Below are 23,211 nucleotides of genomic sequence, written 5' to 3'. Positions count from 1 at the left end.
GCACAACAATAAGCTGACCAAAACATAGGTTGGCATGGCTTTCACTGACCATCAGCAGCCAGGTTCACATTACACCTGAGCGCAAATGTTACTATGCCAAACAACAGAACAATATCAGAAGCTAGATAGTGTTACTCACCCAGACTGAAACTACAGATTTATTGACAGAGAGGAAGCTGGCTATGGTTGTGTTGTTACCACCCCTAATCAGCACAGCTACATTCATGAATCAGAAGGATTTCTGAAACTGTTTTTCAGTAATTGAATGTTCCAGTGAATTCTTAGTTAGCAACAGCATGGTGTTTTACTGTGAGATGGCAGCAATATTAACACAGTCTTAAGGAACAGACAAAATGGCCCCAGCATCTATGAACTGGCAATCAACAGCCTTCCATGTATTGGAAAAATATTCAGGAGGGTGTTAGTGTCACTTATCCAGGACCAGTGCAAAAAAAATTCATGCTTAGATATTTCTGCAGTGAACGTTCGTCTTCCAAACCAGATTTTAAGACTCTGGTATTAAAAATGATTGAATAAGGGAAGGAGTTATACTATTTTTATTTTAATTTTCCCCTCACCTAAAAAAGGAAAAACATCTTGAAATGTCTACGTCCACAAAAATCCTGAGTGCCTTTTTTCTTCTCTGCTTGGGAGGGTTATTTCCTACAAAAAAAGGGAAGGGAAGGGAAGGGAAGGGAAGGGAAGGGAAGGGAAGGGAAGGGAAGGGAAGGGAAGGGAAGGGAAGGGAAGGGAAGGGAAGGGAAGGGAAGGGAAGGGAAGGGAAGGGAAGGGAAGGGAAGGGAGGGGAAGGGAAGGGGAGTTTTTTCACTTCACTGCAATTTGATATATAATCATAAAATATTTAAATGAAACATCAAATACAAATAAACAGAAGTAGATATAAACAAAAATAAGCATAAATGTGAGGTGAAACTTCTTCAGCAACATTTAAAATAAAACTTGGCAAATAAAGCCTTTGTGCATATTTTGGTAGGCAAGCCTGGGATGTTTACACAGTAGTATCACATCAATAGTGCAAGCCAAAATGCAAGTAATGTTTAAACACCAAATTAGTACCATCTCAACAGTCACACATATTACAGCCCAAAGATTAGTTTGAGGCTAGAGATATGAACTGTAGACTGAATACTGCAAGAAGTCTGATGAGATGATCATGATGGTCTGAATAAGTTTAATTATCCTTTTGTGCATTCACATTAATACATCCTTTTATTACGAGGTCAGATACTCTTTCAACTAAGAACATCTACCATATTAAGCACTTAACGCACCAAGTTTAAGAACTGGACTTCTTTTCAACTTCATTACTTAGTTCATGACTTCTGCGTTATACTTTGTGTACATGGTTCCAGCCCTTCACAGGGAGGCTTCCAAGAGACATTTCTGTCATGTTTACCACCCAGCAGGCAGGTATCTCAAACATTATTCAGTGATCACCACCTAGACCAGGAGGGTGTTCCATTAACAAGGTAGCAGGTGATGGTTAATTAAAAGCTTGTCTTGAAACAGATGTGCAGAGGAGGCAAGTTAACAGTCTCATCTCATTCTTTTAATTATCCGTTCTTAGGGGTTTGGCTCATAATTTTGTATGGTTTTTTAAAGTACTGAAGATAGTCAAGGAGACTAATACCCACACAAACACATGCACATCATATCTGATTCCATGTAATTTTTATTAAGTGCTGTTTTTCACTTTTGTTTCCAATTATAGTTATTGTAAGAGCTCTTCCAGGCAAAGTAGGTGAAATGTAACCTCTCTGACATATCACGTTCCCATTCTCATCTTTATGTAAGAGTTTCCAAGTAAAACTGAATGATGTTTCTTTCACATACCAGTAAATACACATGTAAAAGAAAGGGAAACATGCAAACAATTTTTGGAGGAGACTTCCACTAGATTTTGTTCTTGTGGGTTTATCTGCAAAGAGCTTGTTTTGTTAGAGCTGTTTTTCAGATTACATTGACCCTGAGTCATTTGGAGAGAAAGAGGACTGACATCTCTTGTGGCATGAAACAATCCAACCAACCCTACTTCTTGCAAATCAATAGAAGAAAGGGAAAAAATGAAGCTGTGATGATCAATTTAAAGAAGGGTTACTTCTTCTTTAGGGAAGCGAATGTAGTTTCATAGTGACTATAGAAGAGTTTGTAGCAGCCTCCTCCCTTGCTTTATCTCAGTGCGTGCCTACAAAACCCAATTACTGGGTGATCCTCTCCCCAAGCCAGGTGGTATTGAAATGATGATACAATATTTCCAATTGCTAGCACAGCCTCGAACTTGTAAAATGCTGAGACATGCCCAGAAAATGTAGGCAAAAGTAGGCAGGGCTGCTGTTTAATAGTAGTCATAATAATAAAATGTTAATGATACCGAAAATGAAGTGGTATTTACTGTGAAACTCACAGAGAGGAAAAGTCCTTCAGCTATTTTCTTTTCCAATGTCATTCGAGATTAGCTTGCTTATTTTTACTTCTGCCCAGCACAACACTCTTTCTGCTTTCTGCACAGACCGAGATGCTTGCATGTGTTGTAGTCAAGTCTGTTTTGTTGTAAGATATAATTTATCTTCAAACTTTCACTGCGATAACTCTCAGCCCTCGGGAAGGGCTGAGACAGGTTGTCATTTGTATTATCACCCCGCAGAGATCTTGCAGCAGGTATAAATGACATTTATACTCCTGGTACCTTCACACTGCTGAAGTCCTAGTGTTGGCAGGAACCAGGCATGGCACGGTTGCTGTCCTAGATATGGGCTGGGTCCAGCATCCCTCCATCAGTCACTGGTGTCCATCCGGCACAATTCAACTCTGTGAATGCGCGCGCAGCTACAGGTCTTGCAGTCATTTATTCGGTCCTCATTTACGAGAAGTTTAACAGCTCAGTCAGTTGTCAAGTGTTTAAGCTGAGAAGCTTTCCGAAGTGACAGAAAGATGTGCAAACGGATGGTGAAATTCTGCAGATTTTTCATACACCTTAAATTTTACTGCGACTGCTGTCAATATTTGTCAAATTTTATGGAAGAAATCTCTTGTTAAGAAAAAAAGTAACATAACTGGGTGATCATTGCAATTAAATCGTTTCTGTTTAAAAATAAAAAAATAAAAATAATTTTAAAAAAAGACATAAAAATTCAGGGTTTTTTCTCATCAACAACAATGATGGCTAAACCAGGACAGGCCTGTAGATGTGGCTGAAGCACGGCTGTGGAAGGGATGGTATTTTACTTTCCTGTAGTAGTAGTTCTTTCTCTGAAGTGTTACATCCGGTTACTCCTCTCAGTACAATTTCTGAGCATCTTCTTCTAGGATTAAATTGGCCTTTCATACTCAGGCTGAGGACCCCAGCAGAGGAACTGAACCATGGGCACCGAATTCACTTCAGCCTGCCATGGTTTGGTGAAAAGCATGAAATGAAAGCTTTGTTGCTGTCTTTGTTCTGCTGTTGGACAAATGCCACTGAACACTTTGAGAACAATTTCTGTATCAAAGTCCTATGAGATCTGTAGTGTTAGGTGTGTGCTCTATTGTCGGACAGTCTGATTCGTCTGATAAAATGCAGCAAGGTATGCCTGTAATACAGTGAATTAAGCTAAAACTAAATTTCTGGACTCTTAAAAGTAATTGGAGGGCAAAGCATGGTTTTGCTGACTCCACCAGTCCTGCCATATCTGCAAGTGTAGATGAGGGGCAATGCAGCGGTTCGTCTCACAAGCCGTTGTATATTTTGACACTGTGGTTTTCCCCTTTTGCTTCCCTCTTCAGTTTGGCTTAAACAATGTGTCAGTCTGCAGATGTTCAGTAGAAAAACATGGCATTCAGATGCCAGAAATGATCTGCTGCCTTTTATCCACTCTTTTGCGTCCTTTCCTTCTTGCCACCTGGTAACATTACAAGTAACAATATGTCCAAAAAATGAGTATTGTAGATCCAGAGATTTAAGACCTATCAAAGCCCTATTCTGGGTAGACCTTTTGCAGAGGGCCCTTTTGACCTCGAACAAGACAGCTCCTGATTCTGCCTCTGCATACCTGAAATGAGCTGTAGATACCATCTCCTCTGCTGCTCTGGGGATCAGGCTCCCTGTTGTTTACCTTCTGCAATAACAATTCATCTTCTTATAGAATAGGACTGGTTTCCTCCTCCCTCCCCCCCCCCCCCCCCCCTTTTTTTTTATGCACATGCAACAGCTCGGTTATGCAATCATTACAGGGAGGGGGCTTGGCAGGCAGTCTCCGCTACAATTACACTCATCAATCTAGAAAACTGTCACTGGTGTTTGTGATATGGGCTCCCATCCACAATGCCCTGGAGTGTAGGAGCCTCCAAAATAAATAAATAAATTAAGTCCCCAAATGTCGAGGAAATTTCCTTTTCTTTGTGTACGCAAACATGTGGTCCTTGCATCAGGATTTGCTTATATGAGTCACAGAGAGAAAAAAAAAAAAAAAAAAAAAAAAAAAAAAAAAAAGGAGGGGGGAATATATTGTACTTACATTATTATGTCTGTCACATAATCTTCACCACCTCCTGGTTATTTATTAATTTCTTTGTGCTAAAGCCAACCTGTAGCCCATCTCAGGCACAGAAAGTGTTTATATCTCAGGAATCGTGCCCACATTTTATATCCCAGGAGCTCAGCTCAGCCTGGGGCTGCCTGTGATTTCCATTACGGAGCAGTACACGTCCACCTGGGAGGAAGCACCCCTCAATCTCCCGGTGCCAACTCTACCTGCCAGCAGAAAATTAATATTTCATAGCCGACAAAAAGAACTGGAAGCAGCCTCACCGTACCGTAGTAGCCGGCGCCGTGCGTGATGTATAGCATGCTGCCTAGCAAGGTTGCTAAGCAACACGGCACCATCCACGAAAATCCTGCATCAGCTCGTGGTGGCTGGTGGGGCGGGCTGGACGTGACACTTGGCACACGGAGCAGTGCGGAAAGAGGAACGCTCGGCTCGGGAATATCACAGCAGCCTACCGATACACACCCTCCGTTCCGCTCCCCGCGCTGCTCAACGATATCACAATGCAGCGGGCACTGCGATCATTTTCCACTGGGGAAAATAACAAAACAAAACAAAACAAAAAAAAGCCCACAAACACAAAAACCCACCCTCCCCTGCCTGCTTCCTGTTTCTTAATGCTCTTCAAACCTGATTTACAGAGTAGTGGAATTTTACAGCTGCATCCCGTGATGCTCTTGCTCTCAATCCCATGGCCTGGCTCATACCTCAAACTAACCGTAAAGTCAAATCACAATGATGTGACTCACTATTATAATAAAAATAGATCTTGTCAAAGCAGTCATGAGCCCTGGATGCTGGAGGGTGTTTTAGTGTTGGTTTTTTCCCCTATTCCTCCCTCTCCTGTTTCCATAGTTTTTGACATTTGGAGGTCCATCCCATGTTAGGGAGTATTTGGGTGAGCGGGCAGATAGGACACATGCTTTTGTAGGCCAGAAGAAACCATGCTGAACTGCACTCAAGTCTAGCTGAGGTTCACAGAGCTCCCAAGCCAGAGCTTCACAGAAGAGAGAGGGCATGGGGGTCCCTAACACCCCACAGGCAAAGGGCAGGATGGCCGCAGAACAAAAGAGACGAACATTTTTAAGAGGGTCTTTTTCTAAGCCTAACAAACCTTTTACATAAATACACACACACATATATATATTATATGCATATATAAAATGGTCATGTTTACACACCAGCTGTTTTCAAGTGCAAATATTCAACTGTAGCACTTACTACCCACAAGGACCAAAGAAGCACTGCTGCAGGAGGAGACCACATAGTGGAACAACCCAGACACCAAGTGAGAAAAGCAGGGCTCTTGTCCCAAGACCAGCAGCTCCTGCTAAGGCCACAGAATGGCTCAGCATTGGCTAGGAGCAGGGAAGTGGCAGGACAAGTGAGAGCTGCTTCAGTGTGGCAACAAGGACACGTGGGTTATAGGTGAAGCTCCACAGGCACATCACTAATAGCTCTGTGTGGCAAGCACACCCGATATCTCAGGAGATGCCGTGCTGAAGGAGAGCAGCTCTTGCTGGTGCAAAGTGATCTGAATTCTTTCAGCCTCAGCTGCCCAAACCTGGAGAAATGACTGACTTTGGTTACACCATCAATACAGAAAGTGGCAGGTGAGGGAGCTGGAGGTAGTTCCCTGTTTAGATGTACTGGATCTATTTCAGCTCTGTATAATTCCACTGGTATCACTGGCATTACATCAGGGATAAAACCAACCCATTATTAACCTGGCCATTTCCTTTTATGCCCTTGATTCAGGAAATCCCTATGCAAGTGCATGGTTTTGGTCATGTGAATATTCTCACTGGAGGCAGTTTGACTGCTCACATCCATAAAAAACACCTGCATATATACATGGAGGGTTGGGGCCTAAAACAGCACTGGAGGGAAAGGAAAAACAGAAGTAGGGTGAGAATACCTCAGAAACAATGTGCAGGAAGGCTCTGTGAGAGGTGCCTTTCCACTTGGGTGACAGTAATATTTCAGGCTATGTTTTCTCTTCTAAGCTTAACAATTTCTGTGAGACAGCAGTACCTTTAGGAAAACATTTTTAAGGTATGACTGCTCTAAAGAGAGAGGGAGGGTGAAGAAAATATCAAAAATATCATTAAATGTTCCTAAAATATTAAAAAGTTAACAAAGAAGCTAGTTATGCAAAGGCCCTTTGGGGCCTGCAATCTATGTCTGTGACTTCCATAACCTTGCCCCGATTCCTTCTCCCGCACTTGCAGGGAACACCCAAGGGGGCTTCGTAGGAAGCCTCAACATATGTGCTTTTCTGCACTGCTTCTGGCTTCATGTTTCTGCTGTGCCTCCAGAAAAAAAAAAGACATGAGCCAAATCATGACTTCCAAATACCGAGAATTGGGATCTCTAACGATTGTCATATGACAGTAATGCTTCACAGAAATCTTCTGAACAGTCACTCTCATGTATATGCATCTTGCTGCAGGAAAATACTAACCAAAGAAATGTGGCTGATGAATCCCTGTTCAGTTTCTGCTTTACACCCAAACAGTCTTTTAAATTCCTACATACAAAAGCACCGCTCTCACCTGTTTCTGAAGACCTTTCTGAAAAGTCTATGCTTATAATTTAATGCCTGGATGCAGGATGAAATGTATTAACAAATCTTGACCTATTAGATTTAAGCCTTCAGCATGTGATCTAAATAAGGGTGACTTTCACAGATAACATACCACAAGATAAGTGATTCAGTGGAGCTCCTGAAATCAGCAGTTACTCTGGTTTGTAGCACAGTAAATGAGATCAGGTCTGACATAATAAATGAATCTATAAAGAAGGTGCTCTCGTATGTTGCAGAACAAGCTAAAGAAGAAGAGTCAGCAGGCCTACTGAATTCAGTTGCAACTATTTTGAGTAGTTCTTGCTCTGTAGTAATTATGCCTGCGACCCCTCAAATACTCTTTAATTTTTCACATTTATAGAATCATAGAATCACGGAATGGTTTGGGTTGGAAGAGACATTTAAGATCACCTCGTTTCAACCCCCTGCTATACAGGCAGGGTCACTTCCCTCTAGACCAGGTTGCTCAAAGGCAAATCCAGACTGGCCTTGAATGATTCCAGGGAGGGAGGGGGCATCCAGAACCTTGCTGGGAAACATGTTCCAATGTCTCACCACACTCATAGTAAAGATTTTCTTCTTATTATCTAGTTTAAATTATTAATATTCAGCCAAAAAAAGGGAAAATCCCTTCTTTTTTATTTTACCAGCTGCTGTGCCCACACAATTTTCCCTTACGAGCAAGTGGACTGCTTAAATTTGCTATGAAAACAAACAGCTCGGTTTTGCCCCTACGTTCCGTTTCAGGTTTATGTATGCGCTGTTCAAACGAGAGAGACAGATCCATGAAATTCATTTCACAGGGCATTGAGCAAATGGAATGTAGAATAATGTTCTTTAGTTGCTGACATATGATCAAATGCAAGTTTGCTAAAAGGAAAGAGAAGGAGACACGCAACAGCCTTGAAATGGATAAAAGTCTTGCCACATTAACCATAGTTAATAAACGAATACAGTTATATTATTAGTATTGGCTTCCCTCTTGTGGCAGTGAGCAAACTGTAGTTCTAATATGTAACTAAAATCTGCTGAGGCATCTGTCGAATATAAAATGCTGCAATGTGTTCATTCAACACTTGCATCCAGGATACCTAATTTCAGTTCAAGGCAGATACAAAGACCTACATGTGGCAAGCGGGTGGCAAGCTGGGATCTCAGGTCTGTAGAAATACCACTGATGTGAACATTTCAAAGACTTACCCTGATACAATTCAAGCCAGTATCTAGCCCAACCTTAAACCGAAGGAAGAGACACTTTCCACTTGAAGGTACACTTTTAATCCTGCAAGAGAGTTAGCTACAGTGCTACCAGGCTGAGAGAGTGGCTTGTGTTCTAGGCCTATTCAATGACCCCTGCTGAGACTTACAGTTTAGTGGTCATTTCTGTGACAGACCGCAAGGAAACAGACCAGCATCTCTCATTCCCTGCATACATCACCATTTTGACTCCAAAAGTGGGACAAGAGATAAGATTCTCCTTTATCTTCTCCGTAGCCCCTTGCACATTATCATAACTGATATTTGTGAATTTACAGCTACTTTATTAACAGCAGCACGAGTGAGAAGGTTGCTATTAAGAAAGCATGTTTCATCAACAGAATGCATAGCTCTTTGTAAAGAGCGTTGGTCTCATTCTTTCTTTTTTGCAATGGGAGAACCAAGGCACAGCATAATTAGAAGCCAATCAGTAGGCCCAAAGCAAAGCTGAAAATAGATCCCAGCTCTCCCGAGTCTCAGTGCAAAGTTCTTGCTGCTACTCTGCCAGTACATGAGATGGCAAAGCTCAACTGTTAGCACTGCCTGCACCAAACCATGTCCATTATTTGCATACTTTCCAAAAGAAGTTCTTATTACTGCTGATATTTTGTGGACACCCTTTAAAACAGCCCTCAGTGAGCCCTCATCGGCTTTTCCAGTAGAAAGGTCTTTTTGATGAGGGCTTATTTTCTAATCTATTAAAACAACATAGCAGTTTGCCTTTAAATAAATTTTTCAGGCTTATTCGACTATCCTAAAAGAGGCACGAAGGAGATATTTTAACAGTGAAGCTAAAAGCACTTAATTGTGACGTTTTTTGCCTCTTACAATAGATCACCAAGGTAGTTCAGAAAACAAACTACCACTCACACAGTACTTTGGGCTGCTCACGGTACAATAACATCATAATGATTGATCATTTTATCATATATGCTATACGCCAGATTGAAAACTCCTTAGGAGGGTAGGAAAACATAGGCACGGGTGCTTGGTTCTGCAAATAACCCTACAAAGAACTTTCAGTACAGTGCTCTGACGCTAAGGTCAGCGAGTTCGGCATCCTAGCTCAATTAGAAGGGCTGAATTCCCCTAACAATTCTTGTGGTTCTACAGTCATTCTTGCCAGATTGGAGGGAAAATAAATAAATAATCGTGTTTGCTAAAAAACACTTTTTTTTTAACAGGAAAATGAGTCAGGTGTTCCCTAGGCAGTTAGGTTTTAGCAGGTGGGTCACTCCACCTGTAAAGGGTTAGTCCCCAAGGAGTTCTTGTGACAGAGCACTTGAACTTACCTGTCGAAGCAGAACAGCTCACGGAGCAGAGGTTTGGAAAATAGCCAAATGGATTAGATTCAGTGAGAGTACCAACTGCTTCCAAGGATGAAAAGGGCAGCCCCTGGGAGAGAAAAAAACAACACTTCCTTCAGACAGCCTCAGGAACAAAACCACAGTAGCAACAGGGTGAAGTGGGTCACAGCTTTTCTGTACCACATTCCCTGAACCTAAAGAGCACTGTGAGTGAAAGCCTCCTTGGATTCTTGTAAATAACATAAACTTTTTACAGAGGTCAGGAACTTGTTTGCAGCTACACCCTAGTTGTTCTGGGACCTTCCCATGCTGCTGAGTGTGGGAATCCCAGGCACAGCCAAAGGAAAACAGCTGGGTGCAATTGCTGACTAGCAGGTGCAGAGGAGTGCTCAAAACAAGCTGAAAGCTAATGTTTCAGGTGAGTTGAAAGGTGAAGGAGCAAAGTACTTACTGCTTTCAGCCTTCCTTTAAAGAATTTTGACATGCTAGTTGAGTTATTGGAGGTTTTCTTGTGTTGTTGTGTATGTTTTTTGAAGGAGCTGGCCATAGTACGGTGGAGGGTAAGTTTGGCATATTTTGTGGAAGAAAACAGATATGCTCTCATCGTTGTGAGGACACCAGATGTGCTGTTACGAGCTTAAACTCATTTGAACACTACGTGCTGCAAGCTCTCTGTGAAATGGTCTATGTCTTACTATGAGTTTTATGAGACCTCATGCAGCTGTGCCCTTGTTGAAACACATCCCCACTGCCACTGTGGCAGAATAATAACGAAGAACCATCACATTCTTTCTAGAGACATAAAAGTGCTGATTACTGTAGGCTCTGTGGCTGTTACACTGGTGTGAAGTTCATGTCCTCAATAAGCATGATGGTCTGTTCAAACAAACCTAAACTCACACCAATTATTTTGAAGATTTCTCAGATAGAAGTAGAGAGAACATATTTTGCAGGATTTCAGTTCTGGTCGGTCTCAACAGGAGAAAAAAAATGTGATGTTTATAGCATCACTATGTTCACTAAGAGCAGTTACTCTAAGGTTACAATGCTTCAGGCACTGAACCTCCACATAAACTGGCAGAGCTGTAAGTGGACGTTCTTCCAGGTGTTTCCCATGGAAGAGCTTATAAACAGAGTATGTGCTTGAGCGCTTACCGGTACAGGACTTACATCAACAAACTGAAATGATAGACAGAGGTGAATGCCAAATGATGAGGGCCTGGCACTACAGGGAGTTCAAATTCTTTCTAGGGGGGAAAAAACTTGTAAGATACTCAGATACAAGAACAAGGATTATTAAGATTTAAATTTTCCTCCCTAGGACAAGGCAGAAAGGTACAAACAGTTTATCAGCTGGGAGATAATACTTGTTTAAAATTAATTGAGAAAGTTGATCTGATTTTATTTCTTGAGAGCATTATCAGGATTGGACCCAATCACCAACTCATTAAAGTACCCTCAGCTCTCAGTGATGTGACTGGTCTCAATAAGACAGATTTTCTTATGTATTACCATAGGATGTAGAATCATAGAATGATTTGGGTTGGAAGAGACCTTAACAATCACCTAGTTCCAATCCCTCTGCCTCCATGTTGCTTTGACTACATTGCTCAAAGCTCCATCCAACCTGGCCTTGAATACCTACAGGGATGAGGCAGCAACAGTTTCTCTGGGCAGCCTGTGCCAGTGTCTCACCACCCTGACAATGAAGAATTTCTTGTTTACATCCAATCTAAATCTACCCTTTTTCAGTTTAAAGCCATTGTCCCTTAACTTACCACTGCATTCCCTGATAGACTCCCTCTCCAGCTTTCTTGGAGGCCCCCTTAGGTACTGGAAGGCTGCTATATGGTCTCCCTGGAGCCTTCTGTTCTCTGGGCTGAACAACTTCAGCTCTCTTAGTCTCACTTCGCAAAAGACGTGCTTCATTTCTCTGATCATCCTTCTCTGGACCCACGCCAGCAGGTCCATGCCCTTTTTACGTTGGGGACCCATGAGTTAGATGCAGGTAAAGTCAAGGGAAAAGCAGAGGAGGAGAATCTCCCCCCTCGACCTGCTGGCCATGCTTCTTTCTATGCAGCCCAGGTTATGGTTGGCCTTCTGGGCTGCAAATGCACACTGCTGGGTCATGCTGAGCTACTCATCATCCAGCACCTCCAAGTCTTTCTCCTCAGGGTTGCACTCAATCCATTCTCTGCCCAGCCTGTACTTGTCCCTGATATTGCCCTGAGCCAGGGGCAAGACCTTGTACTTGGCCTTGTTGAACTCCATGAAGTTTGCACAGGCCCACCTCTCAAGCCCGTCAAGGTCCTTATGGATGGCATCCCTCCCCTCCAGTGTGCCATCTGTGTGACACAGCTTGGTGTCATCAGCAAACATGCTGAGGGTGTGTTCAATCACACTGTTCATGTTGCCAATAAGGGTTTTAAACAGTGCTGGTCCCAGTTCCTGAGGCATGTTATTAATCCCTGGTCTCCACCTGGGCAGTGAACACAACACTTTGAGCACAACCATCCACCCAATTCTTTATCCACTGAGTGATCCATCCATCAAATTCATGTCTCTACAATTTATAGACAAGTATGTCATGTGGGACAGCGTCAAACACTTTGCAAGTGTCCAAGTAAGTGAACTCAGTTGCTCTTATCCACCAGTGTTGTAACTCCACTGCAGAAGACCAACACATTTTTCAAGCACAATTTAGCCTTACTGATGCCATGGTAGTTGTCACCTCCTTATTTTCCATGTGCCTTAGCATAGTTTCCAGGTCCTGCTCTATAATCCTAACAGGCACAGAGGAGAGACTGACTTGCCTGCACTTCTCCAGGGCCTTCCTTTTTTCCCTTCCTCAGAATTCCAGTTGGTGGCAACTTCACTGAACTGCCACGGCTTCTAAAAATATGATGGATAGTAGTTAAAAGATTGTGCTAAAAGATCACCAAGTATTCCAGAATTACTATAATAATATTTTGGATATGAGGCTTCAAACAAGTATGGGACTGGTAAGGCTGCACTTCACGTACTGTGCTCAGTATGGGAGCCCTCACTACAAGGCAGACATTGAGATTCTGGGATGTGTCCAGAGAAGTGTAATGAAGCTGTGAAGGGTCTGGAGCACAAGTCTGATGGAGAGAAGCTGAGGGAACTGGAGTTGCTCAGTCTGGAGAAGAGGAGGCTCAGTAGAGACCTCATCACTCTCTATAACTACCTGAAAGGAGGCTCTGGAGAGATAGGGATCAGTCTCTTCTCTAAGGTAACAGCAACAGGGCAATAGGTGATGGACTCAAGCTTTAATAAGTGAGGTTTAGGTTGGATATTAGGAACAATTTCTTCTCAGCAAGAGTGCTGAGGAAGTGGCACAGGGAGGTGGTGCAGTCACCATCCCTGGAGGTGTTCAAGAGCCGTGTGGATGTGGCACTGTGGGCAGTGGGCATGGAGGGGGTGGGCTGGTGGTTGGACTGGGTGATCTTAGTGGTCTTTTCCAACCTTAATGAGTCTGTGATTCCATCCAACCTGGCCTTGAGCACTTCCAGGGATGGGGCACCACAGCTCCTCTGGGCACCTAAAACTACATCTCCCCACAGCAACTAAGCTGCATACAGCTGACAGAGCTCAACTCCAGCATCCAAAATAAAGCATACTGGTGACACTACCTTACTTCTGACGGGACGCTAGACCGGCTCTCTTATTCAGACCATATTTCCCGCAGAGCGCTGCTCTAATTCCCTGCTTTTGGCGTAGCTTAAGCGAGCACTCCTTTTTCACTCTGTACCAACAGCACCATCTAGCGTCTGGATCCCGCTCTGCATGCTTGCAGCACGTTAGCGCAAGGCGGTGCGTTCAGCAGTGAGCAGCACACGGGGCCGGAGAGAGCAGCTCAAGGTCGAGCACTGTGGCACAGGCGGAGCTGCAGGCTGAGCGCCCGCCTGCCCTGCGCTCCACACAGAGGGTCGTCTCTCCGCGCCCTAGCAAACGCCTGGCCGTGTTTATCGGAGGGGGGAGAAAACGGCTGGTTGTGTTGCAGGGCTGGTTTCACCCTGTGAGAGAACAGACATATCTTCGAGGCAGGCGCGGCCAAAATCTCCCTGTGGAGAACGTGTAGGAGGCAGCTGAGGGCAGGGAAAAGGGCGGGAAAAGGCTCCGGGCCTAACGAGCCTACGGCGCCTCCTCCGCCTTCCGGGGAAGGTCTGCTCCTCCGCCCGCGCCGCGGAACTACACGTCCCATCATGCCCCGCGCGGCGGGAGGAGCCGGGGCCTAAGGCCGCGCCTGCGCACTTCCTCGCCGCCGGGCCCGGGCGCAGCGGTGACCTCGAGCGGCGGTGGGAGAAAATGGCGGCGGCGGGGTTCGCTCTGAAGGTGAAGCGGGGCTGGGGGACAGGGGGCGCGTTGCTTCGCGGTGGGTTCTCACCTCCTTCCTGAGGGGGTTGGACAGTCGCTGTGTGTCCCGCAGGTGCGGCAGCTGAGCACGTCGGCGGCCCGGCCGGTTTCCAAGCTGGTGAAGGTGAGCGGGGCCGGGGGTGAGGGTTTGGGCTCGGCTTCCCGTTCAGGGCCGCTCACAGGCGCCGTCTGTCCCGCAGCCGCCCATCCAGGTGTACGGGCTGGAGGGCCGCTACGCCACCGCGCTGTATTCCGCCGCCACGAAGCAGAAGAAGCTGGAGCAGGTGGAGAAGGAGCTGAGCAGAGTGTGGGTAAGGCTCCGGGGCGCACCTCGGCCGCAGGTCATTAGGGGCCGAGGTCCGTCTGGTGCTTTTAGGGCGCTCCTGCGTGTTGTGAGACTCGCGTCGGGCCTGCCTGCGTTCTGCACTCCTCCCCTCGTGCCCCTCTGCGGCCTTCTGAGCTCCTTGAAGGAGCATCGGCTCTAAAGGGGCATCCTCTCTATGAGCTCTACCTGGAGCTGCCGTTTCATTTCTTGCCTGCTCTCTCCTGTCCCGTATCCTTGCTCAAGGAGCCACTGTTGCCTGCGTAGCCCTGAAAAGCTTGTGGCCTTTACAGCGTTATCTGTGTGTTCTCTTAGACTCTCTTGAAGGACCCTAAGCTGTCCAGCGTTGTTATGAACCCTCATACCAAGGGCACTGTTAAACAGAAAGCTGTAAATGACGTTTTAGCGAAAGAGAAGATGTCCCCTATTACCGTCAACCTGATGAGTGAGTAACCATTCCCCTTTTGAAACGCATCTGATGCCACTTGTCATTAGTTGTTGCTAACCAAATCTGCTCCTAGTGGGTGTGCTAAACCCTTCTGATACCTCTGCATCTTCCAGACCTGCTTGCTGAAAACGGTCGCTTGCGCTACACTCCGGGCATTGTTTCTGCTTTTGGGAAGATCATGAGCGCATTCCGAGGAGAGGTGCTGTGCACAGTCACCACCGCACAGGTGAGTTTGGAACCTCGAGGTTGGGGTTAATAGGTATGGGAGTAAAAGGCGAGCTTCTTTAGCTGTAGTGTAAGCAGCTTGCTGCGTGAGGAGTGAAGGAAAATCTCACTAACAGCACAAGGGGGATGGCTTTAAACTAAAAGAGATTTAGATTGGATGTCAGGGAGAGATTCTTTCCCCAGAGGGCAGTGAGGCGCTGGCACAGCTGCCCAGAGAAGCTGTGGTGCTCCATTCCTGGAGGCGCTCAAGGCCTCATTGGATGGAGCCCTGGGCAGCCTGAGCTGGTGGGGGGAAGCTCTGCCCAGGGCAGGGGTTGGAACTGCATGATCTTGAAGGTCCCTTAAAACCCAAACCATTCTGTGAAGCTGAACTTCAAGCTGGAGATATGATTTCTGGTATGTCAGTAGTTTGTGTGGGGCCTGGTAGAGTGGGAAGCTTGCCTGCCATGTATGCAACATCAATATGTAGCCTTTGGGTGGGGATAAAATGAGCTTCTGACCTGGACTGAATAAAAAGCCTTATCCGTTTGGGTGTGACAGGCTCTCCATAGGCCCCAGGCACAGACCGTAGCTGATAGCTTCCAGGGACATAAGGATTCACAAGCACAAAACTTTTCCCAAGTTTTCCCAGATAATTAATAAGTAAAGCTACATTCCCAATGCCTCTTTTGTTAATGGTAGTTGGTTTCTTTTGGCTCTCAACTGTTAGCTATTAAATAGGAGTTATTATTGCTAAAAGCACTGTTTTCTTGTGGAGTCTCTTTCATTTCTGTTGCAGTAATGTCTGAATAACTCAAAAGGAAAGCGAGGGCAGATTCATGGTGCCTCTCCCCCAGGGATACAGAGTTCCTCTGTGGTGATGGAGAGAGGTGTACTTGGATGAGCCCACACAGCTGTGCTGGCATTTGCTGGCATTTGCTTATTGCTATCCAAGAAGGCTGCTTCCTCTGCCTTCCTGGGAGTGTCTTTGATAGAGTCTGAAGAGAAATTAAAGGGGGTTCTCGTTATATCATTTGAATTGTTTATGTGCTTTGTTTTCATTGTGTTCTGTGCAAATGTTTTCAGCCCTTGGATGATGCCAGCCTTACTGAGCTCAAGAGTGTGCTGAATGGATTCTTGGCTAAAGGAGAGGTCTTGAAGCTGGAGACCAAGGTAGGAGGTTTTGATTTGTAAATACACCTTGCCAAGCTGTGCTTCTTGTGCTCTCTCTCATCTTTACAAAAAACAAATGAAAGAGGAACATTGGGACACGGTTGTATACATTCATTTGGTTGAATTCAGTTGTTCTATTATATACTTCTGTGTTTTCTTGTACGCCTGATGCTTTAATTACTGAAATCTTAACTTTGAAATACAATGATTGCAAAATTATCATAAATAAGGCTCTTTTAAAGCTGTTCACGCTGTTAAAAAAGAAAAGCGTAAGGGTAACAAGTATTTGCTAGTGGAGTTTCTGTTCAATCTTTCTTCTAGACTGATCCCTCAGTCCTTGGTGGAATGATTGTCAACATTGGGGAGAAATACGTGGATATGTCAACGAGGTCAAAGATCCAGAAGCTGACCAAAATAATGAAAGAGACTGTCTAGCAAGCTGTCCTGTTTGTTCATGATGAAACCTGTCACAGGAAACCAATAAAATTGTTCTTCTCGAAGAGCTGTTTTAGAGTATTGATTCTAATATGCAGCAGTGGGAGAAAGATGATGAGGCCTCCAAAAGCTTGCCAGGGAAAGATTAAGACGTTTGTATCTTAAAACTACATATAAAAAGGTTCAGCACGGGACCCTGATTCACAGCTACCTCGTGTTACATTAGTGTTCTAATGACAAGGCTGCGTGCGCCTCCTCTTTAATGGGATGTTGAGGATATTAACCTTAGGGCAGCTGGCCAGATGTAATAATTATTAACCAAAAGGAGGGGGCAGCCCAGAGAAGGACAACCGATCTGAAGACTCATTTAATGTCGTTGCAACCGTATCGCTCTTCTTCAGTGCTTCTCAAGAACATCACAACAGGCTGTTCAACTGAAAGTAATAATTACAAAAAAAACCAACAGTGTTTATTCTTGCATAATTTCACTTGCACAAATACAGTCTCATCTGTGTCTTAACAATTAGCGCAGACCGAAGTCTGACCTGCAGCTTCCACTTCAGTGAACGCAGTCTGGGACGCGGCGTAATTCCTCAAACAGGTGAATGCATGTTGAAGACTCGTTTCATCTGACGCCGCCCATAAACAGAATCATTTAATCGAGTGCAGCGGAGGAATTAACACACTCAGAGCAACCAGAGTACAGTTCAACTTGTCTTACGAGAAACAGCGGCACCCAATTTGTTGTTAGTTATGCGTGATACCCATTAGAAATGTTACACCTGTTAGAAATGCTTTAAAATAAGCCCGTTTCACAGTCTGGATGTGTTCCTGTAGGTATAGTTAGATACAATGTAAATGAACAGTACAAGTGAATTAGATCTTCTCTGAAAAAAGGAACCATTTCTCCTACCGGTCCAGCTCTTAATACATACCTACAATAGTTATTTTATAATGCCTCTGTAATTATCAAGATCTTACAAATACTACATATAGTACAACACTTCCTTTCTTAAGAAGGAAACTAATCGATACCGTTTGTTTGGCAACAACAAGTGCACTAAAAAGTTACACCACCATCATGGTGGGGATTCCCCAGTTCTAAACATTAACATGGAAAAAATACTAGGGCTATCTTGTCTCAACAATGTACCGACACTGAATAAAAAGTATCCATGAATAATTCTGCAAAGCCTGTTGGAATCTAGACTGTGTTTTGGCAAAGTGAGGACTGGAATAGGGTATTCCGCAGAAGCTGGGGGTTAGCCTGGTGAAACGCATTAAGCCTTTACAAATCGCCACCCAAAGAGGAATTGCTTCAACCCAACTCGGGCGCTTCACGCTGCCAAAAGCAGCACACTCCCTCATCTTTCCGTATGCTCCTCACAGGGCGATTTGCTCTTAAGATACTGCGTGATCGGCATTCTGACTGGCACCAGGAGAGCTCCCTGGTCCTGTGCCCAACCTTTTCCCTTCCCCCTGGCAAGCACAGGTTCTGCCAATAGTCCCATCCTCGTGGAGCAGGCACCGTAACTGGGAGGGATTTCACTTCTAGTCCATCCCACGATGGACAATCCATCCCACGCTTCTTGATGGGAGAAGAGCCTGCTGGCTTCCAAGCTCCGGTTTCCACTCTGCTGCTGTTTTTCCCCTATTTTCCTGCAGCCCAGCTTTCCCCTGTCAGCTGTGCACACCACGATAGGCAGGAGAGCCTGAGAGCCTGCCAGAAGGGCTGTGAGGAAGCAACAACGCCTTGACTCACACAGCAGGTTGGGATCACAGATCCAATGCTAAATCTGGGCTTAGCAACACTTTGCAGCTTTACAAGAAGCTCAAGGATTCACCTACAGTGGCAGCAAAACCTTTTTCTGACACCTATGGCATGCAGCTAGGCTAGTTTAGCATGTTCTTTATTCATTTAAGTTTGGCCCTAAATACATCTGCCTATGCACAGAAAAATAATTTCCCAAGAATGGCCTTTTTATTTTAAAATATGTAAGAGAACAAACAAAACCGTCTCTGTTTTAGATTGACTCCATATTTGACAACAACAAAGTAGCTATATCCTTATATATATACAAATAATCACATGTTTATATACGTATATATATCTATAGTTACACCGATATGGTTGTAGGACAGGAGTGTTTGGTCTGAACAAACGTGGGGTACACGTGGAATGTACATACAGAGCAAACGGCTCAAAGTGAAGGCGAGTTCACCTGATTCCCCACTGTTCTGCATTTAAAGGGGTTGTGACTGCTCAGCTGGAACAGTGAGACACCACAGTGCAAACGGAGCAGTATGAAAGCAGACCCCGCTGTTGCGGTGAAGGTCCGGACTCACCACATCTTCATCTGGAAAATGTATTTAATAATATTACAAAAACGTTGCTATCCACAATGTTCTTCCCCCCAAACCCAAACTCACACGTAACAAAAAGTGTTGGTTTTTTTGTTTTCTAAAGGGTAAAAATATTCTAGAATGAGCATTAAAAAATTTCCGTCATAAAAACTCATGTTGAGAAGATATAAAATAATTAGGTGCATCTAGAAAAAGTTGTGTAATGTATGGGTCACATTCCTTAGGGTCAGCCCAGCAATGTGTTCCATTCCTTAAGGTGCCCACATCAGACCATCAACTGCACACGGCCTCTCAGGGCCTTACAGACCGCCTCCATACAGCACTGATCTTGGGGAAATAGTATTTCCAAAGCCAAGATCAGCTTCATGGTTTCTCTTTTACAGTGCTTCCAAATCATTATAACTTGCAGGTATATGACTTACGATTAGCCCAGTAAATACCATTCTGGAGTCTGGTGGCTATAACCCAATGACCATGCACTTTCAGAAAGACAGGGAAGAAAACAGATCTGTAAAGAACATAAACTCCTTTATCTTAACCTCAACTTGTTATTTGATGCCCTCTTCAGCTACTGCGATCTACTGGTCCTTAAAGAACGTGAATTGACTTTGTAAAGGTAGGCTCTTTGAACTCATCCCTGCATCTCCAGCATAGCACATGAGCATCCAGCCAGCTTCTAGTATGCCTTTGTTCTAGCTGGTGCACACAGGTAATTAACTGTAATGGATCATAGCCTATGGGATGACAGGGTCGGAAGGTGGAGCTCACAGTGCAGCCCTGCTGGGAATGTGTGTAGTACAGCCCTGACAGAGGAGAGCTGAACATGGCCTGGGCTTAGAACCATAGTATCATTAAGGTTGGAAAAGACCTCTAAGATCACCCAGCACAACCATCAGCCCACCCCCACCATGCCCACGTCCCTCAGTGCCACATCCACACGGCTCTTGAACACCTCCAGGGACGGTGACTGCACCACCTCCCCGGGCAGCCTGTGCCACTGCAGCACTGCTCTTGCTGAGAAGGAATTGTTCCTATTATCCAACCTGAACCTCCCCTGGTGCAACTTGAGGACATTCCCTCTTGTTGCATCACTGTTACCTGGAAGAAGAGACCTAGCCAGTCCCACAGCTCCATAACACACGAAGTCCTGGATGGACAAGGGAAATTACAAGGACTGATTGTAACTTAGAAATCTATGAGCTGAATCCCAGCCCTTCATTATCATCACACATGCATGACTTCCATTGGCATTAACAGGAACTAAACGTTTCTGTGCATTGAGGGCAAGTTGGAAATGACAAGCAATGGTGGTTGGGAAGGTGCTCATTTGTGTTACCACATGAAAAAAATCCAATCTGACGTACCCATGATGGGGTCACGGTCCGAGAGGAGCCCCCACAGCTACCTGGCAACCACTTCCAACAGCAACTGAATCGCAGAGGAAAATGCAGCAACTTGTGGCTTCTTCTGGAAACCTGGACTGGATCTCTGCACAACATCCACGGTGTTTTTTTTCCTATCTGTCTACTTATTTGTTGCTGAAATTCATGCTGTAGAAAATGATACCATAAATGTGATCTGACTTTCTAAACACAGAGAGGAATGTTCACTGTATGTCCAGCTACTGAGTAAAATTAGGACAGCAATAAAAGGTTAGACAATGACATTTAATGTTACCCATTAATAGATTTTATCACTTTGTTTTTAATCCTACCACAACAATGTGTATTTTTCATATACGTTATATTTAATAAAATGTATTGATATGGAATTAGGAAAACATGGGTTTAGTACTATTTACATATTTTAATCGAAACGATTTTCTTAACAACATTGAAAAATAGAAACTTAAAGTTCTCTTGATCGTGTTTTCTGCCAGTTAGTGGTAACCAAATGCGTGCCCAGGAAGTTGCACTCCCTCTCAAATGTGATCAGTCGAAAGTTTCTAACTGAAGCGTGTATTCTCTGGTTTTTCTGTTTCAAAAAATACATAAGTATGTCTGTCATTTCTGATACAAAATTCTACACTATCATCTTCAATAAATAAATAATAAAGCGATTCTGAAAAGTATGAAATGTAAACTTTGTCGTCCCTCCAACATACATTTCTTTTTTTTCCCATTGCTTGAAACATTACAGTGGTCTCGTAGGAAATTATAATACACAGACACTTCCCAGCACAGTTTACACTTACTACCATACTGTATCTACCTATTCGTTATGAATATATCCTAATTTCCTAATGGAAATCAATAAGAATTGTAGTGCTAGAGAACACCATCTATACAGGGAAGGTGGAAACCAGTACTGAAAGGACATGCAAGGAACATCAAAACCTAACAACAGGCTCCACGAGAACATTCACATGCTAATGGAACAGGCTGACACCTCCCATTCAGAATTAAAGTCATTACAAAAATACCAGTGTATGCATGATAGGTAATGAACGAAATGATTCCAGGCAGAACAAAGATGAATTTCACTCTTAGGGGTCTGTCACATCCAGTCCTAGCAAAGCACTTGGTCGTGTACATAAGGGAAACACAACCTATGTGTGCACTTAGAGACAGATGCTTTGCCTAACGCGGGAAGTTTGCTGGACGTTGGCCTGTATGTGTGCTATGTGTTGAGTTAAACACACATATAACCCTTTGTGTTCCCCAAGATGAAATGACATCACCCTGGGTTTACCCACTCCATCACACAACCACAAACACTCCGTTCTGTTCACGGCTACCATCTTTGCCACCAACTTTGTGACCAGCCCGGTTTGCAACAAACAGTGCTGTGAGTGACAGCGCACTACAGCCCTGAATTCAGCAACATGATGTCGAATGCAGTCAGTTTAATAACTGGTCACCACCGATCGCTTTGCACACTAGTCTCTATGGGGCAGAAATGAGCTTCCTGAGCTAGAGCCATCATTTTTTTTCCTTCCTTGCTGCAGGTGACTGAACATCCACCTGCATTCACACAACTGAGCGGCAGTAGTAAAACAGTATTGAAGTGGTACAGCACAACATTCAGCAGGGCTCTATCGTTCCATCCTTCACTCACTGTTCATACACTTCTTCCAAAGGTACTGAGCGGGTGGACTCTTCTGGAGTGCAACTCATCTCTGCGCACAAGGCCTGCACGGAATTTATTTTGGGGGCAATGTGAGTCATGAAGTGTTATGTTAATAGAATCTTCTCTGTTTATAGATATAGACTATTTCTTTTCTAAATATTTTCAGTATCGCCATGAAGATCTCCAGAGATCTTCTTACTGCATAACTGCTTGTTCCATTCACAAAACATTTACACGCCACTTTGCTGAGCAATAGGCACAGAATTCCTTAGGGGGGAAAACCCTGCAGACAGCCACCAAACATACCAACACTGCCTTCTTCATGTCAAATAACGAGTAGAGTAACTGGAGCAAGCGCGAGGACCTGTGCGGTGTGCCAGCCTTTCAGGCTGCAGCACAACAACCAACCAGGTTACTTCATAAACCCAGGAAACTAACATCAGGTTCCGCATGGAAAAATCGAGGGAGACTTCCTCACTAAACTGGGACTCGTTTTTCAGTGAGAATTATCAAGGCACAAAGATGCTCCTGTTTGCTTTGATAACCCTCTTGTGTGTGAAGGGCAAGCAGTAGTTTCATACCAAACCAATCAGGGTTTTGTGACAGCTTCTGCAGATACCTACATTGCAGTGAACTCAGACCAAAACAAAAAAAAACCATTGGTCCCTTTCCTTCTAAGGCTCATCAAACAATTGCAGGTCTAGTCGGACGACTATCTCTCCTGTTGGGACTTCGTGGAGAAGGAGACACTTTGTAACTGGTCCCTTTGAACCCTGATCCTTCTTAATGTCTGCCACACGGATCTCTGTTCTGCCCAGAAAGTCTGAAATGCAAAAAGACAGCATGCTTAGAAATGAAACAACTGTTTTCTGCGGCAATAAAACGCTAAATTGCAGAAGGAGCTAAGCTTCCGTCTACACACAACAAAAGGAGAAAACGAACCCTTGGTCCAATTACATTTTTGCATTTGAAGGACAAACGCTGCCTGTCTGCACAGAAGAGATTTCCATCTGGACCAGTGGCAGCATTTAAAAATGATGCCAAAGTCAGAAAAGATGCACCATGTACTTCACAGCTGCTTTGCTTAAGTAGCTTATTTATTCTATGATATGTTAGAAAAAAGG

General features: G+C 44.2%; 2 protein-coding genes across 9 annotated transcripts in view; one reads left to right on the top strand and one right to left on the bottom strand.

Moving 5' to 3' along the window:
* Nucleotides 1-13,916: 13,916 nt before the first annotated feature.
* ATP5PO (ATP synthase peripheral stalk subunit OSCP) lies at nt 13,917-16,719 on the top strand. The gene is made up of 7 exons (XM_072328778.1): nt 13,917-14,051; nt 14,146-14,196; nt 14,273-14,383; nt 14,710-14,839; nt 14,956-15,068; nt 16,133-16,219; nt 16,541-16,719. Exons 1-7 carry the CDS (start codon nt 14,025-14,027, stop codon nt 16,652-16,654), a joined length of 633 nt encoding a protein of 210 aa, XP_072184879.1. The 5' UTR covers nt 13,917-14,024; the 3' UTR covers nt 16,655-16,719.
* A 385-nt stretch (nt 16,720-17,104) lies between these two features.
* Nucleotides 17,105-23,211, bottom strand: part of ITSN1 (intersectin 1) — a 118,536-nt gene continuing 112,429 nt past the window's right edge. For all 8 annotated transcript variants that reach the window (XM_072328675.1, XM_072328684.1, XM_072328622.1 and 5 more), the window contains one exon: nt 17,105-22,910. In XM_072328675.1, the coding sequence (XP_072184776.1) occupies nt 22,762-22,910 (149 nt within the window). In that variant the 3' untranslated portion in view covers nt 17,105-22,761. The remainder of the gene's footprint in view (nt 22,911-23,211) is intronic.

This window comes from Excalfactoria chinensis, chromosome 1 (genome assembly GCF_039878825.1).
Source record: "Excalfactoria chinensis isolate bCotChi1 chromosome 1, bCotChi1.hap2, whole genome shotgun sequence".
Classification (NCBI taxonomy): Eukaryota; Metazoa; Chordata; class Aves; order Galliformes; family Phasianidae; genus Excalfactoria; species Excalfactoria chinensis.
The sequence above is the reverse complement of the archived record's forward strand: the minus strand, read 5'-3'. Positions and strand labels throughout refer to the sequence as shown.

Coding starts and splice junctions, on each gene's coding strand:
- ATP5PO (XM_072328778.1), top strand. CDS start 14,025: ATGGCGGCGGCGGGGTTCGCTCTGAAG. Junction 14,384..14,709: donor AGGAGCTGAGCAGAGTGTGG/GTAAGGCTCCGG, acceptor GTGTTCTCTTAG/ACTCTCTTGAAGGACCCTAA. Junction 14,840..14,955: donor TATTACCGTCAACCTGATGA/GTGAGTAACCAT, acceptor TGCATCTTCCAG/ACCTGCTTGCTGAAAACGGT.